The sequence below is a fragment of the Gobio gobio genome (genome assembly GCF_949357685.1).
Source record: "Gobio gobio genome assembly, chromosome: 16".
Taxonomy (NCBI): Eukaryota; Metazoa; Chordata; class Actinopteri; order Cypriniformes; family Gobionidae; genus Gobio; species Gobio gobio.
Genome location: NC_137109.1, coordinates 41,314,813 through 41,338,967, shown reverse-complemented (window position 1 = coordinate 41,338,967; position 24,155 = coordinate 41,314,813). Strand labels below are relative to the sequence as shown.

General features: G+C 37.3%; 1 protein-coding gene across 4 annotated transcripts in view; it reads left to right on the top strand.

Moving 5' to 3' along the window:
- Positions 1–18,372: 18,372 nt before the first annotated feature.
- LOC307139562 (A disintegrin and metalloproteinase with thrombospondin motifs 2) overlaps positions 18,373–24,155 on the top strand; it is a 204,607-nt gene continuing 198,824 nt past the window's right edge. For 2 of the 4 annotated variants that reach the window (XM_079838565.1, XM_079838567.1), the window contains exons 1-2: positions 18,518–18,748; positions 20,453–20,844. In XM_079838565.1, coding sequence (XP_079694691.1) covers positions 18,664–18,748; positions 20,453–20,844 — 477 coding nt within the window. In that variant the 5' untranslated portion in view covers positions 18,518–18,663. Of the gene's footprint in view, positions 18,749–20,452; positions 20,845–24,155 lie in introns of all 4 variants that reach the window. The other 2 variants (XM_079838568.1, XM_079838566.1) reach the window with 2 other exon arrangements.

The following is a 24,155-nucleotide window of genomic DNA, read 5'->3' as shown; positions in this document are numbered from 1 at the left end:
ACAGGGTGTAAGTATAAATCTGCTGGCTGTAAATTAAAGTGGTGCTTGTTACTCACCTGTTTCATGTAGTTACAGGGTAAGTATGAATCTGCGGACTGTAAATTAAAGTGGTGCTTGTTACTCACTTGTTTCGTGTATTTACAGGGTAAGTATGAATCTGCGGACTGTAAATTAAAGTGGTGCTTGTTACCCTCTTGTTTCATGTAGTTACAGGGTAAGTATGAATCCGCGGACTGTAAATTAAAGTGGTGCTTGTTACCCTCTTGTTTCGTGTAGTTACAGGGTAAGTATTAATCTGCGGACTGTAAATTAAAGTGGTACTTGTTACCCTCTTGTTTCGTGTAGTTACTGGGTAAGTGTGAATCTGCGGACTGTAAATTAAAGTGGTGCTTATTACCCTCTTGTTTTGTGTAGTTACAGGGTAAGTGTGAATCTGCGGGCTGTGAATTAAACTGGTGCTTGCTACCCTCTTGTTTCGTGTAGTTACAGGGTAAGTATGAATCTGCGGACTGTAAATTAAAGTGGTGCTTGTTACCCTCTTGTTTCATGTAGTTACAGGGTAAGTATAAATCTGCTGCCTGTAAATTAAAGTGGTGCTTGTTACTCACTTGTTTAGTGTAGTTACAGGGTAAGAATGAATCTGCAGACTGTAAATTAAAGTGGTACTTGTTACCCTCTTGTTTCATGTAGTTACAGGGTAAGTATGAATCTGCGGACTGTAAATTAAAGTGGTGCTTGTTTCCCTCTTGTTTTGTGTAGTTACAGGGTAAGTATGAATCTGCGGACTGTAAATTAAAGTGGTGTTTGTTACCCTCTTGTTTTGTGTAGTTGCAGGGTAAGTGTGAATCTGCGGGCTGTGAATTAAAGTGTTGCTTGCTACCCTCTTGTTTCGTGTAGTTACAGGATAAGTATGAATCTGCAGACTGTAAATTAAAGTGGTGCTTGTTACCCTCTTGTTTTGTGTAGTTACAGGGTAAGTGTGAATCTGCGGACTGTAAATTAAAGTGGTACTTGTTACCCTCTTGTTTCGTGTAGTTACTGGGTAAGTGTGAATCTGCGGACTGTAAATTAAAGTGGTGCTTATTACCCTCTTGTTTTGTGTAGTTACAGGGTAAGTGTGAATCTGCGGGCTGTGAATTAAAGTGGTGCTTGCTACCCTCTTGTTTCGTGTAGTTACAGGGTAAGTATGAATCTGCGGACTGTAAATTAAAGTGGTGCTTGTTACCCTCTTGTTTCATGTAGTTACAGGGTAAGTATAAATCTGCTGCCTGTAAATTAAAGTGGTTTTTGTTACTCACTTGTTTAGTGTAGTTACAGGGTAAGAATGAATCTGCAGACTGTAAATTAAAGTGGTGCTTGTTACCCTCTTGTTTCATGTAGTTACAGGGTAAGTATGAATCTGCGGACTGTAAATTAAAGTGGTGTTTGTTACCCTCTTGTTTTGTGTAGTTACAGGGTAAGTGTGAATCTGCGGGCTGTGAATTAAAGTGTTGCTTGTTACCCTCTTGTTTCATGTAGTTACAGGGTAAGTATAAATCTGCTGCCTGTAAATTAAAGTGGTGCTTGTTACCCTCTTGTTTCATGTAGTTACAGGGTAAGTATGAATCCGCGGACTGTAAATTAAAGTGGTGCTTGTTACCCTCTTGTTTCGTGTAGTTACAGCGTAAGTATGAATCTGCGGACTGTAAATTAAAGTGGTGCTTGTTACTCACTTGTTTTTCGTGTAGTTACAGGGTAAGAATGAATCTCTGGACTGTAAATTAAAGTGGTGCTTGTTACCCTCTTGTTTCGTGTAGTTACAGGGTAAGTATGAATCTGTGGACTGTAAATTAAAGTGGTGTTTGTTACCCTCTTGTTTTGTGTAGTTACAGGGTAAGTGTGAATCTGCGGGCTGTGAATTAAAGTGGTGCTTGTTACCCTCTTGTTTCGTGTAGTTACAGGGTAAGTATAAATCTGCGGACTGTAAATTAAAGTGGTGTTTTTTTACCCTCTTGTTTTTATGTAGTTACAGGGTAAGTGTGAATCTGCAGGCTGTAAATTAAAGTGGTGTTTGTTACCCTTTACCTTACCTTAGCTCGATTTACAACGGTAAGCTTGTAATAATGTTTTTAATTCCAATGGTACTGGTGGATTTCCGCTGTATTTCCGTCACATCTGTACACATAAAGATGTCGCGGCTAGTAGGCTATATTGTGTGTGAGGATGTTGGAGGTGGAGATTTAAATAGCCTTTTCTCAAAGCACTTGATATAATTAAACTAATCAATTTGATGGCGGATCCAGAAAGGTTCAAACGACAATCACGAGTGACAACTGGAGATTCACCCGTTGTAAAATGTAAAAGACTTCAGACTTTGGAGTGGCTACAGAAAAAAGTATAAAAAGCTGTTTTGAAAGGTGGCATGAACTCCGTGTTTTGAAGGGGTTCAAAACGGACGCAGAGACAGCTTTTTTCTGCTGGACAGGTAAGACATTTCAATGGTTAAATTATGTAACAATAGCACACTTGTTCGCTTAATTCATGGAGTTACAGAGTTTTCTTTGTTGTGCCTTTCTTGTTTTGCTATGTGCATTATGGTAAATATTTTGTGCTAGCTATGAGAGGGAGCAATTCACCTCTTCCACATATTAATTTGTTGGTATATGACAATTAGAAATTAGACTGCACAGAAATGGAAACTGAACTTCTGAACTGAAGGTAGCCCTAATGCACATTAAATGTAGTCTCACGATGCTGCCGAGGCACAATTCATGTGAAATTGATAATTCCGTGAATAACTGCAGTTGCAGATTTCGAACAGAGATGGCGACAAAGAGTAAAAACTACGGACTGCAGCTTAAAAAAATATTTACAGTATAAATAATTTGTTAATTTGTCCTGTAGATATCCCTTTATTCCCCAAATATTACATATTGTTCCCTTATACCTACACATATATACTTTATAGTTACACTATAATTACCGAAGGTTACGCTGTAAATTTAATTTTGCGCTGTAATCTAACGTAATCTTACTGGCTGTAATCTAAAGCGTTACCCATAGCACAAACCGCATGATGCTGCAGACAACGATATTTTGAATCACATATTTACAAGTGAATTACAAATTAGCCAACTCATTTAAATTAAAATCTTTGTTTATAAAAGTACAATAGCATACAGAGTTGTTAGGTACAGTACATGTGTGCTGTGTGTATGTATAGGAATTTGTTGGTGTGTTTTTGATTGTGCCAGTCTTTGAAGGGGATTTTGTATACCGTAATGCTATCCTGCATGAGATGCAGGGCAATTCCATAAAGTTTAATTACATGTTCTGTTCCCTATGGAACAGAGAAGATTAGAATAAAATTAAAATGTGGTGGTGCAAAAGCACTCCAGTGCTTTGGAGAAGAGCTGTGGTCTTCAGAGACCCAGAAACGTCCATAGATCCCTATTGCACAGCGAGAATTCAGTGGATGTCTTCCCACTCAGTAAAAGACTTAGGGTGATTATTTTTAGTCAAACATTAAGTATTCATAAATGCCTTTTGTATAATATTGCGTAATAGTCCTATAAGGTTTTTTGAAGGCTTTCATTGACATCACCAAATCTACAATGGTGGCATGGACAGTGAACCATCTATCTATCTATCGATCTATCTTTCGTTGTTCGTTCTATCTATTGTTCTATATATCATTCTATCTATCGTTCGTTCTATCGATTTGTCTATCGTTCTTTCTATCATTTGATCTATCGTTCATATGTATCTATCTTTATTCTATCGTTTGTTCTATCTATCATTCTATCTATCGTTCAGTCTATATATCGTTCTTATTCTATCTATCTATCTATCTATCTATCTATCTATCTATCTATCTATCTATCTATCTATCTATCTATCTATCTATCTATCTATCTATCTATCTATCTATCTATCTATCTATCTATCTATCTATCTATCTATCTATCTATCTATCTATCTATCTATCTATCTATCTATCTATCTATCGTTTGTTATATCGCTCTATCTGTCTATCGGTTGTTATATCGTTCTGTCTATCTATCGTTTGTTATATCGCTCTGTCTTTCTATCGTTTGTTATATCGCTCTGTCAGTCTTACTACATTTTGGTAGTAACTTGTAGTGTATCTAACTACTTTTTCAGAATGGTAGCTTGACCGTAGTTTAACTACTTTAATTTATAAGTAGCTTGTAGCTTGTCAAACTACTGTTTCAGAGTAGCTTCCCCAACACTGGTGTTATGTAATATTCAGAAGTCAGAATATCTTATTCTTTGCTACAGAGTATTTGATGTTATGTATGGGTTATCTTTGAATTGATTATGTAATTGGCATTATACATTTACCTGACTGTTAATAAATTGTTACATTTTTGATCTATTCCGCATTTGTAATTATTAACTATCTCGGATGTGTACTAGATTACGGAATGGTATAATTGCAACAAAAGGGTTAAACAGAATGATTAAATGTGTGACTAACTATAAAATATAAATGACCAAATAACCAATTGGCATTCTAACCTAAATTCGAGATTATAATAAAATGGAGTCAGATAAAAAAAAATTGGAAAATAATTCATTCTAGTCAGCTGAAAACACTGAACGCGCAGCGAACTTCCACCGCAGATCGTTAGCCTTCATTGGAACGAATTTAGTGGTCTTACAATCGTTTGTTATATCGCTCTGTTTATCTACCGTTTATATCGCTTTGTTTATCTACCGTTTGTTAAATCACTCTGTTTATCGTTTGTTATATTGCTCTGTCCATCTATCGTTTGTTGTATTGGTGAGGGTGAGTAAATGATGACAGAATATACATTTTTGGGTGAACTGTTACTTTAACAAGCCAAAACAAATGTTTTATTCCAAAAATCTCCACACAAAGCAGTCTCATTGTCTGTCATGACTCAAGGCAGCTCAGTGACATTTTCTGTTAGATGACATTTCTTCTCCCTCAATTATGTTGCTTATTGCAGTTTTTCTCGTTTGCTTTGGAACATTTCTCAAATCATACTTATTATTTGCAAACCAGTAAGTGCATTTCACAAAACAATTCATTCAAACAGACCCACACAATAAATTACATTCAAAAGCCTGTAACTTGCTCAAAATCCTTAGTTCATCTCTCAACATTAATTTATTTCAATGAACATGTCAGTGCCATCAGAATGGCACTTAGGCCATTGTTCTCAAACAAGATTCTTAGCCATGTTATAAATATAGCAGTGTACTCTGTCAGTATTTTCTGATGTAAACAGTGGCTACGGCTTTCATGACAAAGATTGAAAATGCACAAGACTGTACTTTATCTCTATGACATATATCAGTTTCAACAGTGCAAATTTACACATTACTCTATGTGGGATATTGATTGCAAGAGACTGGACAGGATATGTATGTGTGTGTGTGTGTGTTCAAGTATGACTCTATAAAGTATATTTACTGTATAATGTAAAATGCAAGTGAACTGTTATATGAAGCATTACAGTAAGTAATAGTATACAGTATTACAGTACAGTGCACATTGTTTGGTTACCTGTTCTGTGTACAAACATTTGAATGAAAGCTGTTCTGCCAGCATTCAGCAACCTTTCGACCCGCCTCAGCCATAATGTCATAACTGAGAACATGTTCGGCCCTTATGTCATCAGAAACATGCATACATCCTTGGCCTTTTCTACCACTTCGTCTGTTTTGCCTCTATACCCTTCCACCATGCATCCTTAATCTTTTTTTGACCCTGTTTGTTTCCTTGTTGTTCTTCCATTGTCAGAAATGGTAACAACGTGTTGTGCTTCACAACACAGGTTCATGAGATGCATCTCTGAGCTATTTTAGAGAACTGGTTGATCTAATGCTTTACATTTCCCTTCATTAGGGAAATTCAAGAATTACCTGTGCAATTCATCAATTCAGGACACATTTACAAAAAAAAGTCTGAGATGTATAGAAAATATTCTTGACAGTTTATTACAACTAGTTCAACCATGTTTGCATTTAATGACTTATGCAAGGAACTGGATGTTTTGAGGGGTAAGACTATTCAACAGAGAACCAATGCAATACATTTTGATCAACATGACATAACCAATTGATAATGTAGGAAACAGCAGACAATTGTACATAATTGTATGAATGTACTGAAGCATTTACAATAGGTACTATCGTTGTGTGTAGGGAATAACACGCACACACACACACGCACATACACACAAATATTTTGCCGGCTCTAAACAATGTCGTAATACACCACATGCGGTTTAATTACAAAATTAATCTTATCTTAGATTGGACCTAATTTCCAACAATTGATTGTTTTACTTTTCGTTAATGACCACCCTGCTTTTAAGTGACGCGTGTTTATACGCTGTCACCTAACATATGTAAGAGATGGTCTGTGCTGAAAGCCTATTATTTTGACTAAACAAGATGAGATCATCTTCAGCGTTGTTCAAAGCCAGGAGATGCAGTCAGGGTCTTCGGCTCGGCTTGACTCTGTGCTATTCTAAGGAATGGTGAGCTCACTAATTAAAGTCTGATGCTGCTCCTTCACAGGGATGCAGCAGTCAGGATCGTTCCCATGTTGCAGAAATGTAAGCGTTATTGAAATGTCCGGGTCTAAAAATACTAATGGCATGAGGTGTGCAATTACTCCAGGATTGCTTTTGGATTAAATAAGGCATTTGTAAAGATGGAAGAGACGCTATATGTTAACTATTTTTAAAAGGCTATTATTAACATTCCAGTGTCGATGGTTGACATTCCAGGGGTCTGACTGCTGGTTTTCTGTTATGTTGTGAAAATTTGCTCTTCTGTTGAAGTTAAAATGGTTAGCAGAAAGTATGATTTTTATATTGTCAGCTGCACCCTTAAAAATAAAGGTTCTTTGGCAAGGTGTATGGTTCCACGAAGAACTGTAAATATCCAAAGAACCCTTCCATTGCACAAAAGGTTCTTTATTGCGTAGAAAGTTTGGTTCTTTAAATAACCTTTCCCAAAACAGTTCTTCAGGGAACCAAAAATGTTTCTTCTATGGCATCGCTGTGAAAACCCCTTTTTGGTTCTTCCTGGCACCTTTATTTTTAAGAGTGTGGTACAAATATATATAGATAAATATATACTTGCAAATAAAACACACACACACACACACACACACACACACACACACACACACACACACACACACACACACACACACACACACACACACACACACACACACACACACACACACACACACACACACACACACACACACACACACACACACACACACACACACACACACATTTGTTTTGCTATCTAAGTGAGGACATGTTTACGTCATAATACTAGTGTAATACCTGTGTTATTATACAAATTTGTGTCCTCATAAATCACAAACACACACACACACACACACACACACACGTTTGTTTTGCTATCTAAGTGAGGACATGTTTACGTCATAATACTAGTGTAATACCTGTGTTATTATACAAATTTGTGTCCTCATAAATCACACACACACACACACACACACACACACACACACACACACACACACACACACACACACACACACACACACACACACACACACACACACACACACACACACACACACACACACACACACACACACACACACACACACACACACACACACACACACACACACACGTTCCCACTATATTCGCCTCATATTTATCATTCTCCATAGATACTTAGGTCAAGGTCTTGTCCTCCTTCCCTGCAAGAGGAAGATTTCAGATAGAGCTGCGGCCTTGTTGGTTAATGGACATGCTCCAGATATGTGTACAGTGGTGTGTGGATGACTTCTGAAATAAGGATGCAAAATCCTTTTTTAAGTTTTCATTGACATACACAATATTTGCCACTCATACTGCCACACATATTTTGTAATATTGGTTTTGTTTATTTCTGTAATTTAAGTTTTCTCATCTGAATTTTGTGAATAGGCACCTCTTCAGACAAGACACCCTTAGTTAGAGAAGGGTACAAGCTTAATTCTGACTCAAATCATGTACCCTTCCCAATATCTCTCTCTCTCTCTCTCTCTCTCTCTCTCTCTCTCTCTCTCTCTCTCTCTCTCTCTCTCTCTCTCTCTCTCTCTCTCTCTCTCTCTCTCTCTCTCTCTTTCTCTCTCTCTCTCATAATGCACCAGACGTTTCTAAGATTTGCAGATGAGATCATTTAAAACCATTTCAAACCTTCTTCATCCTATAAAACACATTTAGATCATGGCTACATTTTATACAGAAGGTTTGTATATAATCTTGATCTAATCTAGATCTGGTTTAGAGCACTTCCTTTCCTTGAAAAAACAAAAAACAAAAATAAAAACAATGACCAACTTGCATTCATGCATATAAAAAATAGTAATTTTCAATATTTTCAAAACATCAGAAAAGTCATAAAACCATTGACCATTTAGAATTCCTCCCAATTTAATCAAATTAGGTGTATTGAAATGGACTAATTACTGTACATGTATGTCTACTTGTCTACTTATCTACTACTCAGTCTTTTTCCAACAACAAAGGTATTATTAAAGGCTGATTGGTATCTGACTTGAATCCTTAAAGACTAAACCTTAATTTAGAAACAAAATCTTGCATATGATCTGTCACATTATCGCCCAATATGAAACTTCTTTTTTATCTCCAAGGTATTGTAGAAGGTTGTTGCTCAGCAACTGCACCTTTTCCACAGGAACGACAAAGGTGGCTTCTTCAAGACAGGATTTATACTTAATCATAGTACTGAGACAGCACTAGTTACAGTCAATGACTCATTATTGTCCTGACGGATCTCTTTGCCTCTAGATCTCATTGCAATGTTCAAAACATTGTCCTCTGTCTGGAAAATCATTCCCAAGATCAATTCCCATATCCTTAACAGTTAGTGTAGAAACTGTTTGAATGTACATGGTTTAGATCATTATTTCTGGTATTCCTCAAGGCTCTGATTTAGAGATATTACTGATTTACTTGTATGTGCTATGGTTATTTATTTTCATGCGTGGTATCGATAAGATAAAGAAACGCATTGTTTATCTCCTCCAAAGAATTGTCAAGATTTTCTCTGATCTAATTCATTCGTTGTTCTTGCAGATTGCAGAGATGTTCTTGAATTTAATTTCCTATTTAATTTAATTGCCTATTTAATGCTATTATTTGACAATATATGTGCACAGATTCACAAAATGTTCTAAATGCTTATTTGGTACTCTTGTGTTTTGTGTAAAAATTAAACAATGAAAGAGGCGGATTATTTGCAATATCAACTATCCATTTATTCCTGCTTTTAAGAGGCTCACAGATTGGATTTTATGTAAGAGATTTTTTTTTTGTTGATGTTTAGATGATTGCAAGGGATAAGGAGGAAAAGTGAGAAGGAAAAGATCAAACGTATTGACCATAAAACCATCAGACGTCTCTTTATGGGGAAACACGATACACACTGATAGAATTCCCCCACATCTCCTGCCACAAAGTGAACACACACACTCACTTATGTGGTTTATGGGGACTCTCCATAGGCGTTATGGTTTTTATACTGTACAAACTGTATATTCTATCCTATACTAACCTCACCCCTAAACATACTCATTACAGAAAACTTAATTAATTTATAAAAAAAAAACACTGTTTAGTATGTTTTTTAAGCCATTTGGTTTACGAGGACACAGGAAATGTTCTCATACATTTTTACGTTGTAATACCTATGTCATTATACACATGATGTCCTCATAAACCATTTATACAAGAACACATAATTTTCAGAAAACATAATTTCTTATGATTTATAAGCTGGTTTCCTCATGGGGACCAAAAAATGTGGGGTGTGTATGGTCATAAACCTTACGTTGTGGGGACAAATACCAGAAAACTTTGACCTTGTGGAGACATTTTGTCCCCACAACGTAAGGTTCACCAGGACCACATGCACAACACACACACACACACACACACACACACACACACACACACACACACACACACACACACACACACACACACACACACACACACACACACACACACACACACACACACACACACACACACACACACACACACACACACACACACACACACACACACACACACACACACACACACACACACACACACACACACACACACACACACACAGACAAGAAAATCTGTTTGTGCTCTCCCCAACAAGGCTTGATAAAAATGTGCAGTATTAAGGGAATTTCTCTGCCACAATGTGCTTGATAATTACACTGCTCTGACCTCTCTGTATATCTGTGGAATGAACAGGGTTTTCACATCAGCATGGCCATTAGAATCAGTGGCCTTTGAATTTTTGTTCTCATTCTTGACTGAAATGAGACAATCCATATATCAGTGACAAGAAATTGATTTGGAATTGGCCTGTTGGTAACTTACGTCTCAGGTGCATAAGGCACATTTCACTATTTGTGGTAGCAGTTAATGTGAGATCTCATAGATTAACTTTGCTAAGGGTCAGACAAAACCATTGTTTCTCGTTTGGCCTTCGGACCTTGTTAAAAGTCTTAATGAATGTAAAACATATTCTTCTTTGTTATTATAATTTTTTAGATGACAAAAATTGCAATGTGGAGGCCATTTGCTTTACGTGATAATAGGAACAAATAATCTTATGCCAAACCAGAGTGCAGTGTAGTTGCATCACACCAATATAGTGAATGCTCTCTAACCCTGATTTTATTCATGCAATTGCTATATGTATATATTCGACTACAAATATGGATGTTTCCAAGCATTTTCATCAATACAGCATGATGCTTTTATAGGGTCTGGCAGCTTTTTAATGAGTATGTCAGATTAATTCTGACACTCTCTAAACCTGATGCTCAGGAGTCTAACCTTTCAAGAGCAAAATTAAAATCCGTCCCATCACTCATTAGGTATGTTAATACATGCAAACGAATGGAAGCCATGTGTTTGACCCTACCAAGGACATTCTCTGTCCGCATCACAGAGAGGCTATCTGCTCACCTGCCTTTTCAAAACAATCCTATTCCTGATATAAGCTCAAAAGAAACTACAGTAAGAATTCTTACTGAAATGCACTGAAATGTATCTGCATACTTCATTCATTTGAGGGGTAACTCATTTTCACTGCTCAGATATTTCATTATCAAGTAGGCTTTAGAACTGGCTATATATTCATATGCAACTATACTGAAATAAGATATTTTAATAAAAGGTACTCTAAAATTTGAGTTCTGTGGCATGGGAATGTATTACAGTCATGACAACTCTCGGATAATTTATAAAACATTTTGTTAATGAAAATAGAAAAGTAGGTTTGGTCTTGCTGGAATAGATCTGTTACGCTGCTGGAGATAAGGTTGCTGCTGCTGCTGCAGAGCAAGTATGACTTGCTTCTGCTAAATGCTCAGAACATGACATGTTGCTGCTGCTAGAGAGAGGGAGACCTGCTCTGCTCGAAGAAGATTTAGGCAGGTGGTGCTTGAGAAAGAGAATTCGCATAGCATGCAGCGATAGTGCATTCAACTTGATGCTTCAAACAACTTGGTGATTCAAATGGATGCTTCTAGGTTACATAGGGAAACATTAATGAATAGGTGAAATCAATTGGCACAAATCGAGTTTTATGACTGAACTATTAATTAATTAATACATTTTATTTAGATTTTTATTTAGATTTAGATAGATAGATAGATAGATAGATAGATGGATGGATGGATGGATGGATGGATGGATGGATGGATGGATGGATGGATGGATGGATGGATGGATGGATGGATGGATGGATGGATGGATGGATGGATGGATGGATGGATGGATGGATAGATAGATAGATAGATAGATAGATAGATAGATAGATAGATAGATAGATAGATAGATAGATAGATAGATAGATAGATAGATAGATAGATAGATAGATAGATAGATAGATAGATAGATAGATAGATAGATAGATAGATAGATCTCTTCTAGCTTATTACTTGTGGAGGTTTTTGGTCCAATAATTTAGAATCTGTAATTTTCACAATTAAGCAGTAGGAAATTACTAGTCATCAATTTTTTTTATACCAACTGTTTCATTCGTTTTGTGAATTGGTATGTTTCTTCAGGGCACGAAGAAGTATAGAGCTGAGTATCATTAGCGTAACAGTGAAAACGAATGCCATGCTTCCTAATTATTACTCCCAAGGGTAGCATGTACAGGGTGAAAAGGATAGGCCCTAGTACTGAGCCTTGTGGTACTTTCATACTGAAATTCTGTCATTAATTTACCCTCATGTCATTCTACACCCGTAAATCTTTCGTTTGTCTTCGAACACAAATGAAGATCTTTTTGATCAAATCGGAAATCTGTAATCATATTACAGTATTTTTCACAAATGAAGAAAATTATTTGACATAGTGGGCAACTGAATATAGCACAGCATAGTTTGAAATCAAGGGTTTAAAGTTTGTTGATCATGCACATCCAGTGAAGCTGAACTCGGATCACATGTTCATGCTGGCTACAAATGTGCACTCCAGCATATCTAATAGTTGGATTAGAATCTTAAAGGTTTGTGAAATTTAATGTTTATGAGATATTCAAAGATTTGTTTAAAATATATAAATACGTATTTGCTGAATGCTGACTGTAACTGAGAAATGATTAATCGTGTTTGCCTTTCTATTACTAATAATATAAAAGCAAATGCTATAATACATTTTCGCACACGTTACTTTATTTGTTGAACAGTTCTATCTAGTAATGTATTAGACAAAACTGTTAAACAGAGACCATAACTAATGAAGAAGGAGAAGGGGAGTGCTGTGTGCTCAGGTCTTGCCATTCTCAGAGCTCATTATCTCATTATCAGCGCTGTCAAAATAAAAGTTAAGTGCGGCGTCATAAACATCGACCAAACAGAAAAACTGTTCAAAAAAAGAATATAATATTGACCTTGGCGTTATATATTGGTCTACCACTACCTAGGGTTGTGTTTGTTCTCTTCTAAGAGAGTTGAAAAGTAAGTAGATCCAGCAGTTTTTAAGGCCTTTCTGTATGTGTATTCCAAGTGTGCTTGTTATATCACGACATCTGACTACTTTCCCTAATCTTCTCTATCAATCACATGGCTTGTGATTGTGTTCGCTGGCCATGTGTGCGCGTTTTTGGTGTGAGTGTGCCATGTGCTCTCCTGTCTATTGTCTTAACCCTGGCCATCTTGTTACCTGATTATTGGTTGCCCCACCTGTCCTTCCCTGTTACCCTCTTTTGTTTGCCGCCTTATTTATTCTCCTTTTGTTTGCAGTCCTGTGCCAGATCGTCATTAAATGTTCTCTCATGTGTTGTTTCCCTGCCTTATTGCAAGTCAAGCCAAGTCAAGTCAAGTCAAGTCAAGTCAAGTCAAGTCAAGTCAAGTCAAGTCAAGTCAAGTCAAGTCGCCAGTCCTGTTTTCCCCCCTTGGGGTAGTTTTTGTTTGTTATTGTTTTATTTTTTATTATTAATAAAAAGGCCATAATCTGCATTACTGAGTCCTCATTCCTTCACCCAACCCTGACAGATGGACAATAGGTGAACGTTTGGATTTCCTGCTCGACATACTGTAGGCTAATTACCACAAGGTAGTGCCGTTAACGATCTGTCCCACTTCCAGTGGAGTTTTTTTCCCTGCGACTAATAAAATATTAATCGACGAAGCCTCTTCTCGTCGACTAATGTTTAGTCGACTTTTAGGGGGCAGCCCTAATAATAGCCCGTTACATAAAGCACCATCACTTCAAAAGAATTATACTTGAAAGACCTCTGAGTAATACTAGAAAAATACTATTTTAAATAACAGCAACACCTTGCCTTTAAAACGAGGCTCATGTTTTATAACAGTAATCTTGGGGGGTGGACTCAATTAAAGTAATGTAATCATCTGGTTTTATCCAGGTTTCTGTCAAACACAGCACATCTAGGTGATGACCTGTGATTATATTATTTACAAAAAGTGCTTTTGTAGAAAGGAATCTATCATTTGTTCATCTGTATTATATCTGTTTTTTATTTGTTGAACATCAAATACATTTTTAATTGATGTTTGGGAGTTTTTTTATTTCCTAGTTCGAACATATTTCCTAGAAACAGACACAGTCTCTATGATGATATCTAGGTGAAAGAGTCTCTATGTGTTGGGATTTATCTGACTTCTATGACATGAGAACCTTTTTGTTGTTGTAATCGGAACAGAACAGCGATGTTTTGTCCCGCAACCATGCTGTCTCACAGTCACCCAGTTGCCCTGCTGCGGCGACTCTACAACCAGAACCAAACAATGTACAGGGCTCGCTAGGCTAGTCGCACCCAAAGCAGTATCTAGATCCTTTGCATTCTTACTATCCTTGGACTAAAGTTTGGCTGCATGTCTCTAATTCTGAAATCTTCTCTGTCAGCCTGACTACTTCCCTACATTTATTAGCCTACATGTGAAACCATCATCAGTGACAGAGAAAGCTACGCTAAACATGTGGCAGTTACCACAGTTGTTTTATGGACTCGTAAAAAAGATGCTTGCAAGAGAGAAAAAAAGACGGTAGCATGGATGACAAGCTAACAGGCTAGCGAAATGCTAACGCGTTGTACTAGCGATAGCGATTTAGATTACAAGCTATAGCGATGTCAGATTAATATGATAGGCAATGTTAGACAATATCAGATACATAGTGATCAGTAAGTTATATTTAGCACCAACAACAAGGAATGCTACTAAATAGAGATTCAAAGCAAAGCTATACAGAGCTACAAACGCAAACCCCTCAGCAGCGAGGCAGACAGGAACCGGAAGCCTGACTGTGGAGGCCATTTGAGAATAGTAAACTCATTGTCATGTTTAAGAAACCAGTTTGAGATGATTTGAGCTTTGTGACATGGTGCGTTATCCCGCTGGAAAAAGCCATCAGAAGATGGGGACACTGTGGTTGTAAAGGGTTGGTCAGCAACAGTACTCAAGTAGGCTGTGGTGTTTAAATGATGCTCAATTGACCTATCGGTAAGCCCGCACCTAGTTACTGTTGCTAACTTGGAAAAACAAACAGAGTTGCTAACTGTCTTACAATGTGAAAACCTTGTCCCAAGATGTTTTTGATTCATTTTGGACACCGAAGGACCACCTCTCATCAAGGAGCATTCAAGTGGGACTTACATATACTATGGAGGGATATATAAAATATTTAAAAATAAATATGGGGGGTAACAAAATTAATTTGGAAGCAAAGGAATCAGGATACCTGGAATCAGAGTTACAAGTACCCCAGCCATATTGTTCTACCATTTTGTAGCATAAACACCATCAAACAGATCTTCCAATGTTTCTATATGGCGCTGAAACCTAAAGATGTCCAAGTTTCGGTCCCCCGTGCAACTGATTCTCAACTGCCACACTCTAAAACCGGATAAGTTGAGTTTACTTAAAAAATTTGAGGAAAGTGGTTGCCCTAAAAAATTTAAGTAATGATTACTTGATAAACTTGAGTTAAATTTATTTAAAGATATTAGTCGTTCTAATAACTATTTTAAGTTGAATAGACTAAATACTTTAATTTTAAGTAATACCGCTGTTTAATTACTTCACTTATCTTTTTAATTGCATTAAGTTGTTCTTACTTAAACCGTTTAAGTTTTGTCAACTTAATTCTATCTGGGATCTGAGGAAGTGTACTCCCAGAGTGCATTGTGGCATGAATAAATTAATTGCTTCGTTTTACTATTTTTGCCTTTATTTTACTATTTGTCTTTTGTCAGTATAACCCCAATAATGACAGCAAGTAAAATAGTAAAGGTCGTATTAATAATAATAAAAAAAAATAAATAAAAAATCCTTGTTACCATTGTTGTGTTTTGCATGCTGAATGTTGAAGTGTGTGTGTGACACACTCGAACATGGTCAAATGATATTGTGACAAACATAGAGGGATTATATCAACTCAATTAAAAGGTTATGCCATAAATATTAGCAAAATAAATGTTAAAAGGTCATTATTTGACATGAAAAGTAGTTATGTTCCATATCATTAATGGACAAATATTACATATACATATATTACTTCCCTTGTTTTGAAATCAATTTCTTGTTGCATTGCTGCATTAATAGGAAGTTAATTACTATAATATGAATGAAGTTCCAAGTGTCCAACCAAAGGGAACACTAATCACAATTATGGTGAGAAGAAGTGGAGGAAATGAGTGATAAGTCTAGAAAAAATTGCCCCGCCTCAAAAACACTTTGCCCGTCCGCCCGTCCGCCCGCTTGTTTTTTTGCTTTGGCAAAATGGTACTCAAACCAGTCAAGTAATGTTTACTTGAGTTTTCTAAGTAACGAAGGCATAGCATGCAAATAGTTCAGATTACTTACTTGTTTTAAGTAAGGTCAACAAATTATTGGACATTAAGTAAAGTTTACTAAAAAAGTCTTAGTAAGAACAACTGTTGGATTTTACAGTGCATTGGCTCATCTGCATTCGAGGGGACGGGCTTACCGATAGGTCAATTGGTACTAAGGGGCCCAAAGTGTGCCAAGAAAATATCCCCACACCATTACACCATCACCAGCCTGAGGATGAATACATGCTTTCATGTTGTTCTGACTCTACCACCTGAATGTTGTAACAGAAATCGAGACTCATTAGACCAGGCTACATTTGGTTTTGTTTTTAAATCTTCTATTGTGCAATTTTGGTGAGCCTGTGCACATTGTAGTCTCAGTTTCTTGTTCTTAGCCGACAGGAGTGACACCTGGTGTGTTCTTCTGCTGCTGTAGCCCATCTGCTTCAAGATTCGATGTGTTGTTTGTTCAGAGATGCTCTTCTGCTTTGGTTGTAACGAGTGGTTATTTAAGTTACTGTACCCTTTCTATCAGCCTAAACCAGTCTGGCCAATCTCCTTTGGCATCATCAAGGCATTTTTGCCTACAGAACTGCCGCTCTCTGGAAAGTTTCTCTTTTTCTGACCATTCTCTCTAAACCCTAATGTATACCTAATGAAGTGGCCAGTTGGGCCTCTAGCATTTTGATACACTGTTATTAAATGTATTATTTTCATGTTTTTGTTTTTTACGTATACAAATTCTTTTTTGATTTCAGTTAATAAGTATAATTATTATAATTATAATTATGATTTATCTATGTTGTATTATTATTATGCTTTGTACCATTATACAGAAGTGCCACATATATCAAAGGTGAGCATTTCCTCTCACATAGATTTACCAGGTAAGCAAATGAACCCACCACCTATTTTATTAGATGAGAAATGTTTAGCCATTACTGGACATCTCAACCGTTTAATAGAAGCTCATCATCAACTATAATAATTACATGGTGTGTGTAATATTTTATACATTTGTGTGGATGACACTCACATTGAAAAATTTTAATATTAACGATAATGCTAAATTTCTGGTTTGGTGTTGATTAAGAGTTACTTGATTCGACCACCTGTGACAGTTGTTTAATAAGTCAGGGGGGTTTTCAAATTGCCCCCAGAGGACCGCAGGGACATGGGGTCCGTGGAAAAAAACTGTAAAAAAATAAATAAAATAAAAATCATAATAATTTAATTAAAATATAATATAGTAAAGCAATATATTAGATCTAAAAATTATTACAAAATTAGTTAGTTATTCATCTATGAAATTAATTTGATTAAAATAAAAATATTAATATAAATAAATAATAATTAGATTAAAATTAAATAAATAAGCAAGAAATAAATCATACATAATACATTACTACACTGAGGAGAACAAAATATATAATATTGTAACAAATGTATAATATTCTTATTTGTGTTTATAAATTGAGTGTTTATAAAAGACAGATTATACATTATACATTTTAGAATGGAGGTCCCTCACACAGGGATAATCATATTTGGGGGTCCGTGGCATCTAAAAGATCGAAAACCCTTGGAGTAAGTGACAGTCTCTCTCTCTCTCTCTCTCTCTCTCTCTCTCTCTCTCTCTCTCTCTCTCTCTCTCTCTCTCTCTCTCTCTCTCTCTCTCTCTCTCTCTCTCTCTCTCTCTCTCTCTCTCTCTCTCTCTCTCTCTCTCTCTCTCTCTCTCTCTCTCTCTCTGTGTGTGTGTGTTCAAGGGGGCGCTATTGCTCTAGCTGACGATGCTGTGCATTGAATGTGATGAGGCGCTGCAAAAAGTTTGAGCAGGTCATGAAGAACACAACCTCACACAAGCAGCATTTCATCTGTAAAAGTTTCAGACTTCAGCAGCAACATTAAAAAAATTCAGCAGTGACTCACACGTGAAGTTTGAAGTCCTTAAAAGTTTATTTACATGCCATAATAATGCGATATATAAAAATGTATATTACAGCGCTGTCTGAGATTATTCCGCATCCCTCTGTCTCTCCGCACTGTAGCGAGCTCGTGCGCACATTCAGGTGTTGACAGAGAAACCTAGTACGAGTCGAGGAGGAGGGAGAGGGTGTGTGTGTGTGTGTATGAGAGAGAGAGAGAGAGAGAGAGAGAAAGAGAGAGAGAGCACGCGCTCTCTCCTAGTGCACTTTGCAGTAAGTTGCGGGCGGCTGTTGCTGGCGTGGCGGTTGCTGGTCGCGCAGGGAACTTTAACACGCTGGATCCCAAAGTCCGTCTCCCTCACCTGCGCAGTTCGGAGCTGCCATGGATTTCGCGGCCGGATTTACTATCCTAATCACACTGCCGATCTTTCTGCAGACGAACGGCCTTTATATCTCCAGTAGCATAGGTATGTGCTGCTGCCTTTACCTATTTACACTTCCAGTTCCATCCCATCGTAAGATGTCCTGCCCGGTACCACCCCAGTGCGCATCAGACCTGGATGTTTGCGCACTGTCTCCATCCCCGTGTGTGAGAAACTTGTGGCATGGGCTATTTCTAATCTTTTTAATTATTCTCTGGAGCTTTAGGAAATCTAAACAGCCGCGGCATTCCCGTGTGCTGTTCCAGTACTGTTTGTTGTGTGTTTGTTTCACATGCTGCTGAAATTAATTCTCAGCGCAGCTCTGGCGGTGTAGTGGAAATGTTTGGGTGTTTTTTTTCTTCTCGCGTTTGCGATTTTTGACGGACGCTCTGGCGATATTGATCTGTCTGAGAGCGGAAGTATTGCAGGATATTGATTAAAAAAAAAAAAAAAAAATGTCCCAGTTCTGTTCTCATCCTCTGAGAGCGTTTAAACAAAACATGCGTTTTGCTTATAGAAACTTAAAAATACAACTTTTGGTTTCGGAAGAGAAAGACCAGAATGTTTTTATGCTGCAACTTTCGGTTTGTTGGTAACTTGTTATTATGGTAATGGTTATTGCTAAACGAATGTTTGTAATAAATGTGCTAAAGTAGTCTCTTCAGAGATGCACATGCAGAGCTCAGCATCACTTTGAACTGACATATAGGCTGTGTCTCAACCTAGTGACTGGCCTACCTAGACAGCATGTGTGCAACATAGAAAGCATTTTTAAGCACATTTGAGGATTTTTGGGAATCATAGTTAAGTTGGGGATTTTTGTACATGCAGTGGTGTTATAGGTGCATGTGGCACTTTTGGGTATCATAGGTGTGTACAGCATTTTTTTGTGCATCAGTTGCATAAAGTATTATTAGGTGTGCGCAACATATTTTGAACATCATAGGTAAGTGAAGCATTGTTTTGCATAATGTTAGGTATAATTGGTGTGGGCATCATTTTGTGCACCGTACATTACATCAGGTGCAAGGATTATAGGTGTTTGTGGCACTTTTGAGTGTCATAGTTATGTACAGCATTTTTGTGCATCAGGTTCACTCAGAGTATTTTCAGCGTGTTAGGCGCATGGAACATTTTTGCGCATCATAACACACATGCAGCTTTTTTGGGCATCATAGGTTTGTTTGGAATCAGCTGAGCTGAATGCGCCTGTGGTGCCCAAAATTTTGTCTTGGTAGTGTGCTCACTAGGTTTTGTGACACTCATTTAGGATGACTGCTCTTTTTTTCCCCCTTATGTGAGTCTGTTGTTGTATTTTTTCTTGATGTATTTCAGTATTGTAAATACGTTTACGATGCATCTGGCTGTCATTGAAAACAATGAGACATGTTGAGAATGATACATTTGATTTATCCTGGTGTTTTGTGATGGGAGGCAGATATACAATTACAAACGCAGAATAACAAAGCACAATGTTCATACAGTCTGTGCACAAACAGGCATTATTAAATATGAAAATGATGGTGTCAAACAAGTGTTAATGTGTTTCTTCAACTGGACCCATCTGACCCATTGTTTCTCACGTGCATTAACTCGCTGCATGGGAAAGAATGTGCATTTCAAGTGTCAACATAAACGCATCTAAATTGAATTTGCTTTGTGAAAAGAAGCATTGTTTCTGCAAACCATTACATGAAAGTTGCCAGCCAATGTTTGCTGTCTGACTGACTATCTTTGTGTGTAATGCAGATTCCCTGCAGCATGTTCTGGGGGACTATGGACTGGTGAAGCCTGTTCTTACTGATGCAGAAGGCCGCTTCCTGTCCCATGCGGTATCGGTTGGTCCAGCAGATGGGCAGTTCCGTAGGCGCTGGAGAAGAGAGGCGGCATCGACCGACCACGCCCACCATGAGTCCGGAGGAGACACGCTCGAGCAGCTCTACTACAATGTCACCGTCTTCGGCCGGGAGTTTCACCTGCGTCTGCGTCGCAACACACGCCTGGTGGCTCCCGGAGCCAAGATGGAGTGGCTGGAATCTGACGCCATGCACTCCGAGCCTTTGAAGAGTGACTGCATGTATGTGGGTGACATTACGGACATACAGGGAGCCTCAGTAGCTATTAGCAACTGCGACGGCCTGGTGAGTGGCCACATTGGCCTTCATTTGTATGTTATGTCCAGTTAATTTACACAATCCCTTCATGAAGCTAATCTGTTGCAATCATTGAAATGTATCTTTCCTGTATTCAAACAATGTGGAAATCAGGTGTTTTTCGGGGTATTACATACATGTATTTGTAGTTTTTTTTCCATTTTAGGTTCTCTTTGTTGTTTACTTCATGTATCCGAATACCAGGGGCGACGTTAAGGGGGCGGAATCTGATTTCACCAAGTGCAACATGTTCCTGGATCAACATCTTTGTTGATCCTGGAACAACATTCCAATCAACCAGATTTGAGGGACAAGTTTACAGTAAAGTTTAGGCTTACAACCAGGGTTAAGTGCTTCTACATAAGTGTTATTCACCTAGGTAGATTTAGGGGTAGCAATATGGTTAGGACAATATTTTCAGACAGGAATGTTTTTTCCAGGATCAACAAAATATGATGACCCGGGAACACGTCTAACTGCAAAATCAGGGCGTGGGTTAAAGGGTTAGTTCACACAAAAATGAAAATTCTGTTGTGAATTACTCACCCTCATGTCCTTCCCAACCTGTAAGACCTTCGTTCATCTTCGGAACACAAATGAAGATATTTTTGATGAAATCCGAGAGCTCTCTGACCTCTCCATTGACAGCTATTTAAAGAACACTTTCAAGGTCCAGAAAGGTAGTAAAAACATTGTTAGTCCATGTGACTCCAGTGGTTCAACCTTAATTTTTGAGGCGACAAGAATACATTTTGTGTGCAAAAATCAAACAAAAATAACGACTTTATTCAACAATTTCTTCACGTCTGTGGGTCCAGTGGGTTAAACCATGGAACTGATACGCAGAAGGTTGCTGGTTCGATCCCAGCGGTTACCACCAGTGTGTCCTTGAGCAAGGCACTTTACTCCATGTTGCTCCACAGAAATTAGTATTCACTAAGTCAACAGCGTAGGAGACCGACACAGGTGTGAAGAAATTGTTGAATAAAGTCATTATTTTTGTTTGTTTTCTGCACACAAAATGTATTCTCGTCGCTTCATAAAATTAAGGTTGAACCATTGGAGTCTCATGGACTATTTTAATAATGTTTTTACTACCTTTCTGGACCTTGAAAGTGTTAATTGAATAGTTGTCAATGGAGGGGTCAGAGAGCTCTCGGATTTCATCAAAAATATCTTCATTTGTGTTCCGAAGATGACCAAAGGTCTTATGGGTTTGGAACGGCATGAGGGTGAGTAATTAATGACAGAATTGTTTTTATTTTTGGGTGAATGAACCCTTTAAGGGGAGACAACCAGGAATGTGGATGTGAACCTATAATGAGGTGATCCCCTTAAGGTCCTTTATGGTGTAGCTTACATTTTTGTCCCTGGCCATGTGTTTTTAAGTGACATTGCTACCTAAATGCGTGCATTCAGTAGTCAAAGATTTTGTGAGTATCCTGGGATATTTCTAATACAAGTTGAAAGGCAAATAAATAGTTCAGTGGTAGAGTGTGCTTTGTGACTTGTTGTGTGCACTGAAATCTGTGTTTATGGCAGCGACAGATGTGAGGATTGGAGCAGAGGTCTCTTGTTAATTACCGGAGGTGTTTTTCTTTACTCAAATAAAACTATAATTCTAAACGGGCCCAGATGAGAAGCTCAGAGAGTCTGTCAGGGATCATGAGATCCATACGCCCCCTGTGGCTGACATCTTACAGTGAGAAAGAGAGACACAAAATAAACTGAGTGAATAACTTTATACGCAGAGTAAACTAAGGTTGAATCAACTACAGAGTTCCAGTGCAGTCATTATAGCCCTTGTGAAAAAAAGTGCACTTAAGTTTATCGATTGTACACTTAATTTTTTTCCCATTTAATATTATTGACATGAATTAAAAAGTATTTAAAACATGACCTATAGTGTAAGAGAATACTTTAGACTTTCATGTTATGTATGCACACTTTAAAAGTTATTTTATTATTAGAATTTTATATTTAATTTTTTTTATTTCTAAATTTGTATCTGCAGTGTTACTAGAAATTACATTTAAATTCTATAATTTTTCATTTTATTTTAAGAATACTTTTAAGAAATACACCTCCGGGACATTATTTCCAGTGTCGGGTAAATTCAAAAAAATAAATGAATTACTAACTACTAATTTCATCTTCAACAGTGTTCAGATTAGATTACTGTACTAATGTATCTTTCTAAAAAGTACTTCATTACTTTTTACTATTACCTTTCAACCTCAAGTTGAACAATACAAAGATAGACTTCTCTTTTAATTCTTTCAAATAAATAATTTAAAATAATCAAATTATTCATGAACTGACCAAAGCATTTAAAGAGTGAAGGTTACATTAAAAGCATACATTTCCACACTAGACATTCAATTGTGATGTTAAATCCACTATTGTTTTATATAGAATTGTTCTATAGTCTACGCAGTATTTCTGTCAGGATCCCTATCGTCAAAGTGATATAGTTTAGATTGGCGGTATGGTTCTGTTCTGGGCAAGAACTCCCTGCGCATCCATGCAGCCTAGCATGGATAAGAGCAGGGAGGGCAGTGATAAACCCCCCTTAGGGTAAACAGAACAGAAGCAACGATGTATTGCAGATAGCATTAATGTCAATATTAAAATGTACAACCTAATTCGGGAATTTAGTCTGATTCAGGGGGAATCAGAATGTCAAATCCTGACTGATGAGAGGAGGAGCTGGGGATGGAGGAGGGTAATTAGCTCCGGAGAACGCCATAGCAGCTGATAATACTAAAGAAAGGAGCTTATATATGCATGCTGTGATAGGCATTGTATTCCTATAGGTAGACGTGATCAGCTGACAGTCAGCTGATGCAAGCTTGACTAACGTGCCCTGCCAGAACTAACGCTATACGCTGGATTTAATGCAATTACATCAGTAGGAAAAACTTTTCAAGAAAAAAATAATTAATTACTTGAATTACACCCAACATTGATTATTTCATAACATTATAGTACTTTAGTGTATCTTACTTGATGCTTCTTGACCGCGCTTACTGTAAATACATTGTTTGGAGACAACAAACGTACTCTAATTAAATTGATGTATTAATTAGACATTGAAAGGTAATCTCAAAATATGTAGGCTGAAGCATAAATACATTCAGGATTATAATAAATATGCATCAGATTGTTTTGATAGCTAGTGGACAGTTGAAGTGAATTTTAAATACAGTATAACTAACATTTGTGCTTAAATATACCCAACAGTGAATTTAAAATGTATTTCAAGTGCATTAAAAGTTCAGTATACACTGAAGTATGAA